At 49.3% G+C, this 15,317-nt stretch overlaps 1 protein-coding gene across 2 annotated transcripts; it reads right to left on the bottom strand.

Moving 5' to 3' along the window:
* Nucleotides 1-2,009: 2,009 nt before the first annotated feature.
* On the bottom strand, nucleotides 2,010-14,800 carry LOC144948888 (uncharacterized). 2 transcript variants are annotated; one of them, XM_078878595.1, is made up of 2 exons: nucleotides 14,506-14,800; nucleotides 2,010-6,315 (listed from the first exon to the last, which is right to left on the bottom strand). In XM_078878595.1, the coding sequence occupies exon 2, from the start codon at nucleotides 6,284-6,286 to the stop codon at nucleotides 4,037-4,039; it is 2,250 nt and encodes a 749-aa protein (XP_078734721.1). In that variant the 5' UTR covers nucleotides 6,287-6,315; nucleotides 14,506-14,800; the 3' UTR covers nucleotides 2,010-4,036. The 2 variants fall into 2 exon arrangements, with proteins under 2 accessions (XP_078734721.1, XP_078734722.1); XM_078878596.1 differs by having other exon boundaries at nucleotides 2,010-6,163.
* Nucleotides 14,801-15,317: the final 517 nt, after the last annotated feature.

Raw genomic sequence — 15,317 nt, 5'->3', positions numbered from 1 at the left:
TGAGGGATCACAGAGGGGAACTTGATAGTGAGGGAGTAGTGAGGAGTAGGGGAGCGGTGTTGTTAAACCGCCCATGCGGCCAGCGCCATGAAACGCGTCACGGTTCAACAAAAAAATGGAAGCAACTCGTAGTTTTGTGGAAACTAAATCGACGGTGGAGGGGGGGGGGCAGTGACCCCACCAGCCCCTCGCACCCATCCCAGAGCCCCCCCCCCGTTGTCAGCTGTGGTGGCCACGTGATCGGCCTTCGCTCCCATGGCATTGCTCACATCCACCACTGCGTTAGTGTCCACCACTGCGTTAGTGTCCACCACTGCGTTAGTGTCCACCACTGCGTTAGTGTCCACCACAGCGTTATTGTCCACCACAGACAAGGAGATAGGTAGAGGGGGGTTGGTTCTTCCCAGACTAAATCACTACAACACTTGGGCTACACAGACCACCCCCCAAAGTAAAGTCTTAAGAGACTTATTTTATTTCTAGATTTGAAGCTTTCGTGACTGCAAGGATTCATACTCTTAGATTTTTTTCGGTAAAGTCATGTAGGTAAAAAAATAGAAATAAAATAATTTGTTATTTTATTTCTATTTGTTATAGAAATAAAATATTTTTTGTTATAGAAATAAAAGAAAAAATATTAATAATTTATTTCTATTTTTTATAAAATAGGAAAAATAATTTATTAATACATGTTTTTCTTTTTATCGAAAATAATAGAAATAAAATTATTTATTATTAGAAATAACATAATTTATTATTTTGTTTATATTTTTTTTTCCTACGTGACTTTACAGAACAAAACCTAAGAGACTTATTTTATACCCTTACGTGACTTTACCGAAAGAACCAAAGAGTATGGATTCCTTCAGTCACGAAAGCTTCAAATCTAGATAAAATCAAGATGTTAACAGACTTTTGAAGCATTTGTTTTGCAAGTAGCAGCACCTATGAGCACTGTGGCAGACGAGGGGATGGGTGGCCAGCACCACGCCCGGTGGCCTGTCTTCCTATTCGAGGCTGAGCCGACCTAGGGGAGGCCCAGCACTAGTTCAGATAATCGTCAGCGGTGTTGGTTGGTCGGGTTTGAATCGCAGCGCCCTCACCGCTACTACACTACCGCTCCCCACTACACACACACACAACACTCACCTCCAACGTGAGGCTCATGTGGATTTACTCTACAACACCCCGGTGGGCTGAAGTTGTAACTAAATTGGCGCCTGATGTCTCCGTGACGAACCTTACCGGCCGTGTTGGGTGGTGGAGGATCACGACACATTGATGCTCACGCGATCTAACCCCCAAAACAAGTATAACCCGTAAAAACAAAGTTTTTCACTATAAATCCTTTATATGCGTGGCGGCTAGAGTCCTCTCGTCCTCTGGCTTGAGATGGCTGCCACCTATGGGTCAGATGATTGCATGGCAGCATTAAGCAATTGGTAATTAAATATATTTTTGTCCTAAAAAGTGTAAAATTTAGGAGAAAAAAAAATTCACGAACATTAATTGTCACGCACAACGAGTCTGTGTGGAAAATGTCAGCTCGATTGGATCATGGGAAGTGGGTTAAAAAACGACCGAAAGATTTGCACGGTCCTAAGCAAGCAAGCAAGTGAACTTAATATAAAGGATTTAAAAATATATTCGCCTGTGGAGGACGCGGGGATCGATCCCGCGACCTTTGGCATGGGAAGCGAGGGCGCTACCAACTGCGCTACTCCGCCAGGGCCTGTGGAGGGGTTACGCTCTGGGCTCCTACACTGTGACGTTCAGCCAAAGTCATGAATGAGTTCTATTTGAATAAATGTAAAATCAATGTTTTTTGCCTAAAAAGTGTAAAATTTAGGAAAAAGAATTTCACGAACATTAATTGTCACGCACAACGAGTCTGTGTGAAAAATGTCAGCTTGATTGGATCACGGGAAGTGGGTTAAAAAACGACCAAAAGATTTGCACGGTCGTAAGCAAGCAAGCGAACTTAATATAAAGTATTTAAAAAAAAAAACCTTTATTATGAATGACTCCATACATGTCGTGGATGGGTCGCTCCACCGAACAACAATAGCATACGCAGTTCAGTCGGCAAGTGCGAATTCGCGTTTTTAGTCGAAGAAACATTTCATAGCCGCCGGTTTTCCGAACGTCGAGGGATGTTGGATCGCAACGTGGTACAGAACCTAGGCTGAGGGTGCTCAGTAATTCACGAAACATCTATCCTGCAGAACCATCGGTGTGAAAAGTGTACATTATTCATATTAAAATAAAACATAATAAAATAATTATCACGACGTTTCGGCCACAACGCAAGCAGCCGTCCTCCGGTGAAGAACAGGTCTGTCTATTTTATTATGTTTTACTTTTTATTATTTTATTATTTCCCTTCTACGTGACTTTACCGAAAGCACCAAGAAGATGAATCCCTGCAGTCACGAAAGCTTTAAATCGAAATTATTCATAGACATTACCTTTCATATAATACGACATGTATTATTCGTTTTACCACGTATAAAAGTCGTCACAAACAGGTATTTAGGGGGGGGGGGAGATGAAAGGAGTACGTGTGCACATGAAAGAGGGATGACAACGCTTGGGGTGCCACTTGGGGACATCTGACGCATGAATGTCGCCGTGGAACGTAAGAAATGTGGGCCTCGATGGGCAAAAGTTCGTAAATGTCGAGTACGTTACTGCGAGCTACCACAGCACGTAGAACGGGATTGGGTCTCAGTACGTCGATGATGTTATCGCGAAAGTAGGAGAAACGGGAGGGCGTACATTGGCATTTTACTGCAGATACTTCTTAGAATCCATTCGCAGCGGTTCATTGGATTTTCTTGAAGACACCTGGGGTGGTGTTTCTGGCCGTCACTGGGTTACACATCTCAGGTGGGTATCTTTTCGGCGAAGGAGATTTTCTGAAGAATGTTGCCCATCACAAGACAGGCTCGATAGTAGAAAACATGGGAGATGGGACAGCGCAGTATAGATTGTGGTACGAATGAGACGAAACATTTGAAACATTTGTTCCCGAATCAAATCTTGACTCTGTAGTCATGGAAATTTAAGCAGAGCATCTTAACGGTGATTGTAAAGTTGAAGAGGTGAGCAGAGAAGACAATCTGTATTTTTTAAAATTTTAACCAGACGAGTCCATTAAAATTCACTAATTCGCACTCATTATACACGAAGTGCTTTGAATAAATGAACCACAATAACTCGCTGATCTCGTTAAGGAGCATAAACCATCGCGAGAACTCCGGTCATCCTCGCAGCGCCCATCAAACAGATGATTACCGCATCGCGTGCTTTCAGATAAACTTCTGCGCCCATCTGGAACGCTCTTTCTTCCGCTATTAGGAAGCCATTGTGGAGCGATACACTTTTAAATCGAGAATGGAAACGGAATTTCTTTAGAAATACTTTTGGTGGTCACACAAAGGGCCGAGCCGGTGTCCACCAACTCAAATTTCCAAATCGAACGTTGCCTCTGGTGCTTCCTTAGCTTTATTGATTTGAACTATGTAAACAGAAACGTGAGTTAAAAAGCTTGAACATTTGAATATAACTAAGTAAAGCTACAAAGGTCAACAGATAAAAAATTATGCTTGAGCCTCTCAATACACTAATCGTATTTAAAATTTTAAAAATCATCAAGTCAGATGAAGAGAATCGCATCACCACGACCACCAGGTGCATGTGCTGCTGCTACCAGAACCACCAGAATGTGTTGCTGCCAGAATGTATGTCTGCTTTCACGAGTTTGTTGGTGACCGACAAACAACGTGTTTCTCAATGTCCTCTGACCAATACGCCCTCCCATGTTATGTACGTTCGTTAACCTCAATGCACCTCAAGATCACCTTCTCACAGCTAACAATGTCCATTATAGCCACCCATTACAGTGTGTGATGAAGTCTTGAAAAACTGCGTTGCTGACTGGACGACAACAACAAAGCCTTTCAATAGAACCGGGGCCTTTCGATGCAACAAACTACAATGCTATCAACGACAGCGACCGAGAGGCATCGCCAACTCAGCCACTGTGGCTATCGGAAGCCACGTCTCCATCCCAGTGGGAACTCTGCCTGTGGCTCCAGAGGCGGAAGTTTGTGCGGAAGGACTTGTCGCAGTCGTGGCAATTGAACGCCTTCACCTCGCAGAACATCTCCTGATGGCGCTCCAAATCCTGCAAGAGGCTGAACACGACGCCGCACTTTGTGCACGTGTGCGGGAAGTCCACGTCCTGCGCCGCCGCCGCGGCGTTAAGCTCCGGGGGCGGAGGGCTCTCCACGGCAGTGGTGGCGGTGGTCACGAGCGGAGCTGCTCTCCGATCCGCTCTCACCGCCCACGCCTTCAGCTGCCTCGCCTTGGCCGCGCTGTCCCTCCTCAATCGCGGCGGCGACGACGCAGGATGCAGCCGCACAAGCCGGGGCTTGCGGCAGCTGGCGTGCGCCCCCTCCTCTTCCTCCGCGTTTGCCAACCCGTAAACCCTCTTGTGCTGCGGCTTCGTTTTATCCTCAACGATTTCAGCGCCGCTCTTCACTGCGGGGCTGCTGGCGGAGCTCGGGATCGCACTCTCCGCCTGAGATTCCTGGAAGTCATCATTGCGCTCATCGCCGCTATCGTCACCTTCGTTAGAGTTCACCTCAACGGTCACAAAATTAGCGTCAGTGTCGTCTCGATACTCAACTTTCACGTCTTTGCTCTGCAGAGATCTGGCCGCGTCAGCATCAGGGAGGGACAGCAGCAGAGAGTACGCCGCCAGTTTGGCCGCGGAGGTCGACGCCAGGTAGACGGTACGCCGCGGTGACGAGCCAACGGCAACGTCTGAGTCCGACGCTGCGTAAGCAGCGGCAGCGCCGGCAGATTCCTCTCGCCCGGGCTCGGCGGCGGCGGTGGTGGCGGCCTCCTCTGGGAGGGACGAGGACTGGGCCGCACGGCCCTCGGAGAGGAAGGCGAACGTCTCCGAGTCGTGGTGCACCTTCTGGCGGTGGCGCCACAGGCTGTAGGCCGTGCGGAAGGTGCGCTCGCAAGGCCTGCACATGAAGTGCTCCTGCCCGCACATCAACTCGTGCTCCTCCTTCCTCTCGTCGGCCGAACACAGCACCAGATCGCACGGCCGGCACGACACCGGCTCTTTGTCGCCCTGCTCGGCCGCGGACACCTCGTCCGTCGTCGTCGGCCGGGGAGCGAAACCGGGCACGGCAGGACTCTCCACTCTCCCGACGTTGAGGGCCCTCTCCGCAGAACGATCGCCTCTCCTCACCGCGTGCGCCCTCGTCCTCGGCGCGGCGAGAGCGGCGCAAGCTGCCGCCACGCAGTTCTCGCAGTAGCGCCCAGAGGCGTGGACGCCCACGGGTCTCTCCGACGAGAAGCGGCGGCCGCAGTGCGTGCACGCCGTCACCGGCACGCCCATGTGCACCAGCGCGTGCTCCACCGCCTCGCTGACGAACGCGAAGCGCGCCCCGCAAAGGTGGCACTTGAGGCGCTCCAGGTCAAGGTGCGTGCGCGAGCGCCCGCACGCGCCACGCCGCACCCGCTCGGACAGCACGGGCGCGTCAGCGGCGCGGGCGCCCCCGCGGAAGTGGTCGGATCGGCCGTCGGGCACCTCGACCTTCACGGGCCACATGTGCCCCACGACCGGCAGATCCCACAGGGGTTCGCTCTTGATGGCGTGCGCGGGAGATGCGGCAGCGTAGTCATCGCCGCCACCCGCGTCGCACTCCTTTTCCGCACGGTGCTCTTTGTCTCTATTCCACCCCGCGTCGGCGTCGGCGTCCGAGAAGTCGTTCTCGATGTCGAAGGAGTCGTTGTCGCGCCCGTTGAAATCGCAGCTCTCTTTGCTTTTGCCGTCGTGCAACGCGGGGACGTCGTCGTCATCGTCGTCGTCGTCGTCACCGCCGACGACGTACGGCTCGCACGCCTCCACCAGGCAGCGCAGCTCCAGCTTCCTGGCGGCGCGGCGCAGCGGGCGCACGTCGGCGCGGCTCACCGTCACGTCGCCGCGGTACACGTAGCCCAGCACCTGCTCGAACGTTCCTATGGAGACAAAGTCCACCACGAAGGGGCCCATGCTGCTGCAGGGGGCGCCCAGGAAGAGGCTGCGGAAGTAGCCGCTGGTGCTGCTCAGCACCGCCTTGTGCGCCAGGTAGCGGCGGCTCTGCACCTCCACCACGACGTCGCAGAAGGAGCCGCGCTCACGCAGCTCGCACAGCTCTTGCAGCAGAGTGGAGAGCTGCTTGGCACTAAGCAAGTTCACGTCATCCTCGGCATTCTCAGCCATTTTCCGGCGCTTGTTAACGGAAGGTGTCCCTAGCAATAGAGAAGAGATCGTCAGGGAAATCTGCTCGTGGCGTTCGGATACAGAACATTTGAATTAAAACAGCTTTCCTCTCAATTGCATTGTCTCCTCAGTGGCCAGGCCACACCAGGGGTGTGTCTGCAGAGCAAAATAATCTGGGAGGCGAGTGGATATTTTTTTTTTGGAAACGCAAGGCTTCAGAATGTGCGCCACTTGTAACCATCGAAGCGCCACGTAACGCACTTTTAGAAGATACCATCTTTACACGTGGTGTCCCAAGGAAATGCAACACCAGTAATGTATGTTGAACTTCTTTTGCACCGTACGTACAAGGACAGGCTAATAGGGGATGAGGGCCTCCCCACACGGTAGAAGTTGTAGGGGTGCATTTGACCATACGTCACCAACTCAGTCAATGCAGATTGAACAGCATGGAATACAAACATGGGAGCATAGAAGTACAGTAGAATATTGGGTATTTGCTGCACTGCCGCATGCTGCCCACAACATAGCCCAACGGATGGTTATTACCCCATTGGAACCTCCTTTGCCAGTAGCAAAATATGATCATTGGTTTTTTACCCTTTTATCTGGCAACAAAACTGACGCCTTTTTTTACAAGGAGCCATGTTTGCATTGACCACAATACCTGCAGTCATAATGCAAACAAAAAACACGACTCTGATAATGTATGCACTGTCCTTGAAATTGATTGGTCCACACCCGAGACAGCTTTTCTTAGAGCCTAGTCTCACATGGTGTTGGACCAGATGACGCCAAAAGGCGCACAACTCAAAGACAACGCACCATCAGAGTATGAGAGCTCGGGGTAAGCATGTACAGCATTGGAACCTCCTTTTCCAGTAGCCTTTTGAGTGTTGTTTCTTTAGATGTGATGGGGGGGGGGGCCCATCACATCTCAAGAAACAACACTCAAAATACAGACAGGTCAGCAACCTGCTTGCTACTACGCTGCCCAATATGCACCACTCTACAGTCTCACAGGTGATAATCGTCACACACACACAAACATAATCCGATCTACCAACCCCACACCTTCCTACATTTGAACCTCCACGTAAAAAATGACTAGTTATTTTTTTTACACAACATTAGTGACATGGCCTTCTGCGGGTACGTAATTTCAGCTTCATTGATTCAGTACAAGCAAAGTCTGGTGTCTCATCAGGAGCATCAAGCTTCCTTGAACAAATGATGGTGAACTGCCAGGCTGTCGCCTGATGATGCTAGTTGTAATTACTGGTGAAACGTCGTACTCGAATTGTAAATCTTGTGGGTTTAATCTCCAACACACGGGTGTGCTGTACTAGTAACGAATTGGCATGTTTTGTTTACATGAAAAACCTAATGGGCTGTCGGGTGGTGGCGGGTTTAACAAACACATTTATATTTAGATTTAAAGCTTTCGTGACTGCATGGATTCATATTCTTGGTTCTTTTGGTAAAGTCACGTAGAAGGGAAATAATAAAATAATATAAATGTAAAACAATAAAAATATTTATTTATTTTATTTTAATATAATAATAAAATAATATAAATGTAAAACAATAAAAATATTTATTTATTTTATTTTATTATTTCCCTTCTACGTGACTTTACCGAAAGAACCAAGAATATGAACACATTTATATTTACACGGTCTAACCCAAAAACCCCTCTTGTGGATAATATTGGTCGTGAAGGTCACGTGTTAAACTGCCTGATGTTAAAAGCAAGGACCCACTCTTTCAGATACAGGTCCTAGCTTTCAATTACAAAATAAAGTATACGAAACATCAGAGATCGATACTTGCTCTTGCATAACCCAAGCAGCACTGCTTGAGGTTCGCCAAGGATTGAGGGGTTCACCAGAGATCATGGAATTTAAAAGAAATCACGAGCAGCAGAGGGTAAGGGTTCCTCATAGACGAGACACGTTTCATCACAGGGCCATTAATTCATAATTGATGTGTTGGTTAGACCGCGTAGGAACGATGCCAATGTGTACGCATGTGCGTCAAACTTCTTTCGTGCCGTACGTAGGCCAAACGTGCTAATCGGAGGTACGAATCATGCGACGAAGGAGGGTGCGGGCTCGTTTATCGTGCATCGCACATCCTAATCCACCCGAATAAAGCCGTCACGTGGACAAACATGTACAATTGTATGAAAAATAATAATGGGTTTTACCCTTTCTGGCAATAAAACAGGAGGTGTTAAGAGGTTCAAACACCAAATAGATACCTTTTGCGAAGTCTGCATTAACTGCACGCACTTGCGGTGAACATCGAAACAAACATGCTCTGATTATACAGGGTGCTTCAAAAATGTTACACTTATATGGGACTATCGTTTTTCATGGAAAAAGAACGGCTAATACACTGTAACATGAAAACGAATGTATGTTAATAGCTTCAAAAAGTCAAAGAGTCTCCACTTCTTTGCCATCGTTGTCAACACATGCCTGGAATCTTCTCCAGGTGGTCTCCAGAGCCCGGAGGCACATTTCTTGTGGTATTGTTGCAATGACATTTTCAATTTTCTGTCGGAGGTCTCGCACATCACGTGGCTTGGTAGCATAAACACGTTCCTTTACCATACCCCACAGCCAGAAATCACAAGGCGTGAGATCCGGCGAACGTGCTGGCCATTTCACAGGCCCTCCTCTGCCAATCCATCTCCGCTCAAATTTTTTGTTAAGATGAGCGCGAACATTCGAAGCAAGGTGGGATGGAGCACCATCCAACTGAAAGTATCCAGTAAGCCGGATTTGTAGTGGCAGGTTGTCCTCTGCATAATTCTCCATCATGTGCAAGAAGTCACTACTGTTGATTGTGGCGTTTTCAAAAAAATACGGCCCTACCACTCCAGTTCCAGTGACTGCACACCAGACATTCACCTTGGGACTGTCTCGTTCATGATCACGCACAACACGAGGATTCTCAGTACCCCACAAGACACAGTTGTGTTTGTCCACGTGTCCGCTCACGTGAAAGGTTGCCGCGTCGCTGAATGCCACAAGTCTGTGAATGTCAGGTTCCAAATTCTGCATCTCTATGAAAACTTTGCAAGCCTCAACACGAGCGGCTTTATCTGCAGGACGTAAGGCTTGCACAGTCTGCAAATGATATGGCTGCATTCCCAGGTCCTTGTTCAAGATTCTCCACACCGTTGCCCGGGGAAGACCACATTCTACGCTTAATTGTCTGGTTGATTTCCCTGGGCTACGCAAGAAAGCTTCTTGTGTAACAGCTATGTTTGCCGGGGATCGGCCTGTTCGTGGTCGACCGCTGTTCCCTTTGTAATTATCAGCGACAGAGTCGGTTTCGACGAACTTGTTGTAAACGCGATAAATGGTCAATCTGGAGGGTGGATCGCAGTGGAAATGATCTCTGTATTTGTTGCGAACCACCGTGGGTGACTGAAAGACGTCCATCCACGCAGCAACCTTTCTTCTTTGCTCCAAAGTCAATCTCGTTGCCATTTCAGTCAACTGCAAGGGAAAGAAAAAAAATTCTCAGAAATATTTTTTTTTAAATTTAAGCACCCTGTATAATTGGCCTACACCAGAAACAGCATTGTTCTTTAGGGCCTAGCCTCACCAGTGTCAGACCAGAGGGTAAAGCCAAAGGGCCAACAGTGCAAAGGCAATGCACGTATCAGAGGGTTTATACTGGTAGGAACCTCCTGGTTACACCAGCCCACAGGGGATTATTGTGTCCGTCCGTCCGTCCGTCGTGCAGGGAGGGGCTGGGTGGAGAGGGAGGGGCTGGGGAGGGGCTGGGTGGGGAGGGTGGGGAGGGGCTGGGTGGGGAGGGGCTGGTCACTCCGTGGTGCCCTTATAAAACTCAACGTTTAACCTACTCACGCCGGCTTGTGCCCGCCCTCACAGTCGGGCATATTTGCGGAATACACCACGCCGCCGTTGACCCTGGCCATTGACCGAGCAACCCAACGTTCCTACCAGCTCCCTCCGCAGGAATATGTTAGCTCAGGGTGAGCAGCTATATCATGGGATACCTTTCGCATGTTCACTACAAGTACTTGCAAACTTGATGCCTTGAACATCTTAACACTTCCTGTTTTAAAAGATAATCTTATTTTTCATACTTGGGACCTTTTGCCGGTATCAAATGACACGTAAAATGTTATTTCTTCAGCACACCGGCTATGCTGACACAACAACAACAACAACAACCGCTATTCGCCACTCAGTCGCGGTGACTTTACCAGGCTACGTGCACGTCAAGGCCACGTGAAGCGTCAACGCACCCACGCACACGCATCGAGTGGCATTTCACTCCACGCAGATCTGACCCAAAAATATATATTATGAAAAAACGTGCTTGCGTTTATTTACACGACTCAGGAGGGGAGTCCGTGCAGCAGACACTGAAGCCAAGGCCAGGCACTGACAGCACGCTACAGAACGTGACAAGACAAAGGCCCCCACCCGTGGGTTCGATCCCAGACCCTGATGATGTCTGCCGTATATTTGGAGTTTGCGTGTCTCTCCCCGTGGTCGTGTAAAATTTCCTCTGGGTCCGCCCGCTTGGCTACGTACGGTGCGAAAGAAGTTCAACATACGCTACATACGCAAAGCGGTCGTAGTGGAGAGCGGTGGTGCAGCGGTTAGCGCGCTGCGCTACGAACCTGGCGATCAGAGTTCAATTCCCGCTCACGACCAACCCCAGTGACGATTATCTGAACCCTTCCTGGGCCTCCCCTAGGTCGACTCAGCCTCAAATGAGTACCTGGTGCGGTGTGTAAACATCGCCACTGGGGAAACAAAGGCGGACGTAGTGCTGGTCACCCACGCCCTCGTGTGCCGTGCGGGCCTTCATAGGTGCTCGCTAAAAGCACTTGCCCCAAACAGTCTAAGGCTACACGGGGGATCTTTGTCTTTGTGGTTAATACAGCGATCAGCGTACACTGTAGTTAGTGTACCGTACTATTAGTAAGGAGTTACAGCAGGTTACGTCTACAAGTTGCGATGATCGGAGTGCAATTATTGCGCGGTGATTGATTGGAGCCGACTTTCCAGTGCCGCTGGTGCACAGGGCAATGTTGATCTGTGCGATTGGTGTAAAGTTATAATTTAGTTTAACACGTAGGCTTTCGCAACCAATAGCCATAATACAGGTTTAGTTTGGGTTAGATCGCGTAAATACATGGTGCTTAAAAAAATGTTTAACACTTTTTGGGACTATCGGTTTTAATGGAAAAGAACGGATAATACAATAACATAACAAATGTATATTCTTGGTTCTTTCGGTAAAGTCACGTAGAAGGGAAATAATAAAATTATAAAAATATAAAACAATAAAATTCTCACGACGTTTCGACTGCAACACAAGCAATCGTCATCAGGTGTGAAATCCACAGCAAAATATATAACAAAAAAGTGGCGGTTTTTCAACTTTTCTTGCTGTGGATTTCACACCTGATGATTGCTTGTGTTGCAGTCGAAACGTCGTGAGAATTTTATTGTTTTATATTTTTATTATTTGATTGTTTCCCTTCTACGTGACTTTACCGAAAGAACCAAGAATATGAATCCCTGCAGTCACGAAAGCTTTAAATAAAAAATATATAACAAATGTAATGTTAATAGCTTAGAAAAGTTAAAGAGGGTCTCCACTTGTTCATAGTTGTCAACACGTGGCCTGGAATCTTCTCCAGGTAGTCTCCAGAGCTCAGAGGCTGCAACATTTCTTGTGGTATTGTTGCAAATTCTCAGAAGTGTTAAACATTTACTTTAAGCACCCTGTATATAAATGTGTCGTTAAACCCACCACCGCCCCGACACAGCCAATTTACTATTATAATGAGCCAAGAATGGCTGTATTCTTGGGTCATTAGATAGGTTCAAAACAACACAATATCGATTATTTTTTACCGATCTACGTGACTTTACTGAATAGACCCAAGAATATGAATTCCTGCAGTCAAGAAAGCTTTAACTCAAGAATGTGTACTCTTTGGTTCTGTCGGTAAAGTCACGTAGGTATAAAATAAAATAAATCGCGACGTTTCGGACGCAACACAAGCGTCCGCCATCAGGTGGGACAACCACAGCACGAAACAATTGCTCAAGTTTCGATTTAAAGCTTTCGTGACTGCAAGGATTCATCTTCTTGGTTCTTTCGGTAAAGTCACGTAGAAGGGAAGTAATAAAATAATATTTTATTGTGTTTTATTTTTATTATTTTATTACTTCCCTTCTACGTGACTTTACCGAAAGAACCAAGAAGATTAATTGCTCAAGTGCCCACTTCACCAATTGTTTCTTGCTGTGCCCACTTCAAAAATTATTTCTGGCTGTGATTGTCCCCCACCTGATGAAGGACGCTTGTGTTTCGCCCGAAACGTCGTCATTTAATTTATTTTCTACCCACGTGACTTTACCGAAAAACCACGAAAACTTCAAATCGAGATTCAAGAATTCTAGATTTGAAGCTTTCGTGACTGCAATGATTCATATCCTTAGGTTTTTTCGGTAAAGTCACGTCGTGATTTTTATTTTATTTTACTTTTTAATGTTTTTACCTACGTGACTTTACCGAAAAAACCTAAGGATATGAGATTCAAGAATGTGTCCTGCGCGTGACGTCACTCAACGTAGGCCAGCCCCCTCATGAATATTCATGACCAGGTGACGCCTTCCAAATAGACCCCCCCCACCATTCATAATTGGTGGGTGACGTCACTCAAGAACGTGTCCTGCGCCTGACGTCACTCCACGAAGGCCAGCCCCCCTCATGAATATTCATGAGCAGGTGACGTCTTCCAAATAGACCCCTTCCCCACCATTCATAATAATTGGCGGGTGACGTCACTCCACGGGGGGGGGGGCCCAAGGCGACTCCCCCCCCCCCTCCTCAGGGGACCGGGTGTATTTTAAAGTTTAATTTAATTTAAAGTTTACTTTATTAGGTAAAGCCCTGTGAGCCATGGGGCTCTTCTTTAAGTCGGGTGCCACCGCAACAAACTAAATATTTCGATTTAAAACTTTCGTGACTGCAGGGATTCATCTTCTTGGTTCTTTCGGTAAAGTCACGTAGAAGGGAAATAATAAAATAATGAAAATATAACATCATAAACTAAATATTACCGGAGAACATCTTAAAGCGACGACGCAAACAGAGAAACATCCTGGAATAAACCAGCAAATCTTCGGTTAATATTAAACTTTACAAGCGAAAGGCAGACCGCCCGCAAAGTGATATTCATCGATTCGTGCGGTGACGCACACTTATTTAACTTAAATGTTATACTGTAATCCCTTGTTCATCATTGACGTCATGTGTACAGTGGGGTTTGTGTACAGTGTGGTTTGTGTACAGTGTGGACGGTTTATAGTGGGGTTTGTGTACAGTGGGGTTTGTATACAGTGTGGGCGGTTTACAGTGGGGTTTGTGTACAGTGGGGTTTGTGTACAGTGTGGGCGGTTTACAGTGCAGGCTTCCGTAGCAATGGCCGCGTTCGGCGTTTGACGTCTCAGCAGCGACACCGGCGAGCCCAACGCGAGTCGCGAACGCAGCAGCAGCTGCTACAGCCGTGGGGCTGTTAGGAGGGGGGGCACCCAGTGGGGGGGGGGGGGGGGGCACCCAGTGGGGGGGGGGCACCCAGTGGGGGGGGGGGCACCCAGTGGGGGGGGGGCACCCAGTGGGGGGGGGGGCACCCAGTGGGGGGGGGGGGCACCCAGTGGGGGGGGGGGGCACCCAGTGGGGGGAGGGGGGCCCGAAGTGGGGGGTGGGGGCCCGAAGTGGGGGGTGGGGGCCCTAAGTGGGGGGGGGGGGGGGGCGACCCCCACCCACTCACCCAGGTGCCCCCCCACTCAGGTGCCCCCCCCATCCACCCCCCACCCACTCACCCCCCCACCCACTCACCCACTCACCCACTCACTCAGCCAGGTGCTCCCCACCCACTCACCCAGGTGCCCCCCCACCCCCCACTCACCCAGGTGCCCCCCCCCCACTCACCCAGGTGCCCCCCCCCCCCACCCACTCACCCAGGTGCCCCCCCCCCCACTCACCCAGGTGCCCCCCCCCCCACTCACCCAGGTGCCCCCCCCCACCCACTCACCCAGGTGCCCCCCCACCACCCATCACAACGATCGTCGTCACCATCACCACCACCACCACGACCGTCACAGCGAGAGCGGGCGGGGTGTGTTGAACGCGAGGGGTAAACTCACGTGCGCAGAGCCCGACGGAGAGGGACGCGGGCTGCTGCCCGACGACTCGTTGACGAGGAGTTGAACTTTCTCGTGGCTCGCTCGCTCGCAGCTGATGGACGACGAAGGGTGTTTGGGTGGGGGGACTATCTGCAGGCCGCGCCTGCGTAGACACGGCGGTGGTGAGGGGTGGGGGGGGGACGGCGGAGCACACGGGAGCGCTGCTTATATCCCTCCGCGGTGAAGCCTCCGCGCGTCACGTGACGCGGGGAGGGGTGACGTGTAGATTGGTCAGGAATTAATCGGTGTATCGACTCCTAATCGATTTAATCGAACCTCGCGATTCAGTGAGCTGAATCGATTGTGACGCACTGAGGGTGAGGGGGAGGAGGGAGGAAGGGGAGGGGTAAGGGGGGGGGGCAGATGAGGGGGTTGGATAAGTGAGGGAGGGGTGAGGGGTGATGGGTAGTGAGGGGTGATGGGTAGTGAGGGGTGATGGGTGGTGAGGGGGGGAGCAGCTTGATCATCATCACAATCCATAGGCAAATATCCCGTAATAAGGGGCCGTCCATAAATGACGTCACGCGATTTTTGACCCCGCCCCTTCGTCACGACGTCACAAAAAGTCAGACCCCCCCCCTCAAATATGACGTCACAAGGCTCTGCCCCCCCCCCAAAAAAAAAACATGCTTCAAATCGCTTCAAACTATTGTCATTGTAGTGCGTATTTAATGTGGCGCTGCACTCTGATGTTGTAGGAGAAAACATTTATTAAAAAGTCTATTTAATTAAGTAGAACGTGTTGTCTGTATTTATTTAAAGTTGCGCATTTT

Source organism: Lampetra fluviatilis, chromosome 51 (genome assembly GCF_964198595.1).
Source record: "Lampetra fluviatilis chromosome 51, kcLamFluv1.1, whole genome shotgun sequence".
In the NCBI taxonomy this organism is placed as follows: Eukaryota; Metazoa; Chordata; class Hyperoartia; order Petromyzontiformes; family Petromyzontidae; genus Lampetra; species Lampetra fluviatilis.
The sequence above is the reverse complement of the archived record's forward strand: the minus strand, read 5'-3'. Positions and strand labels throughout refer to the sequence as shown.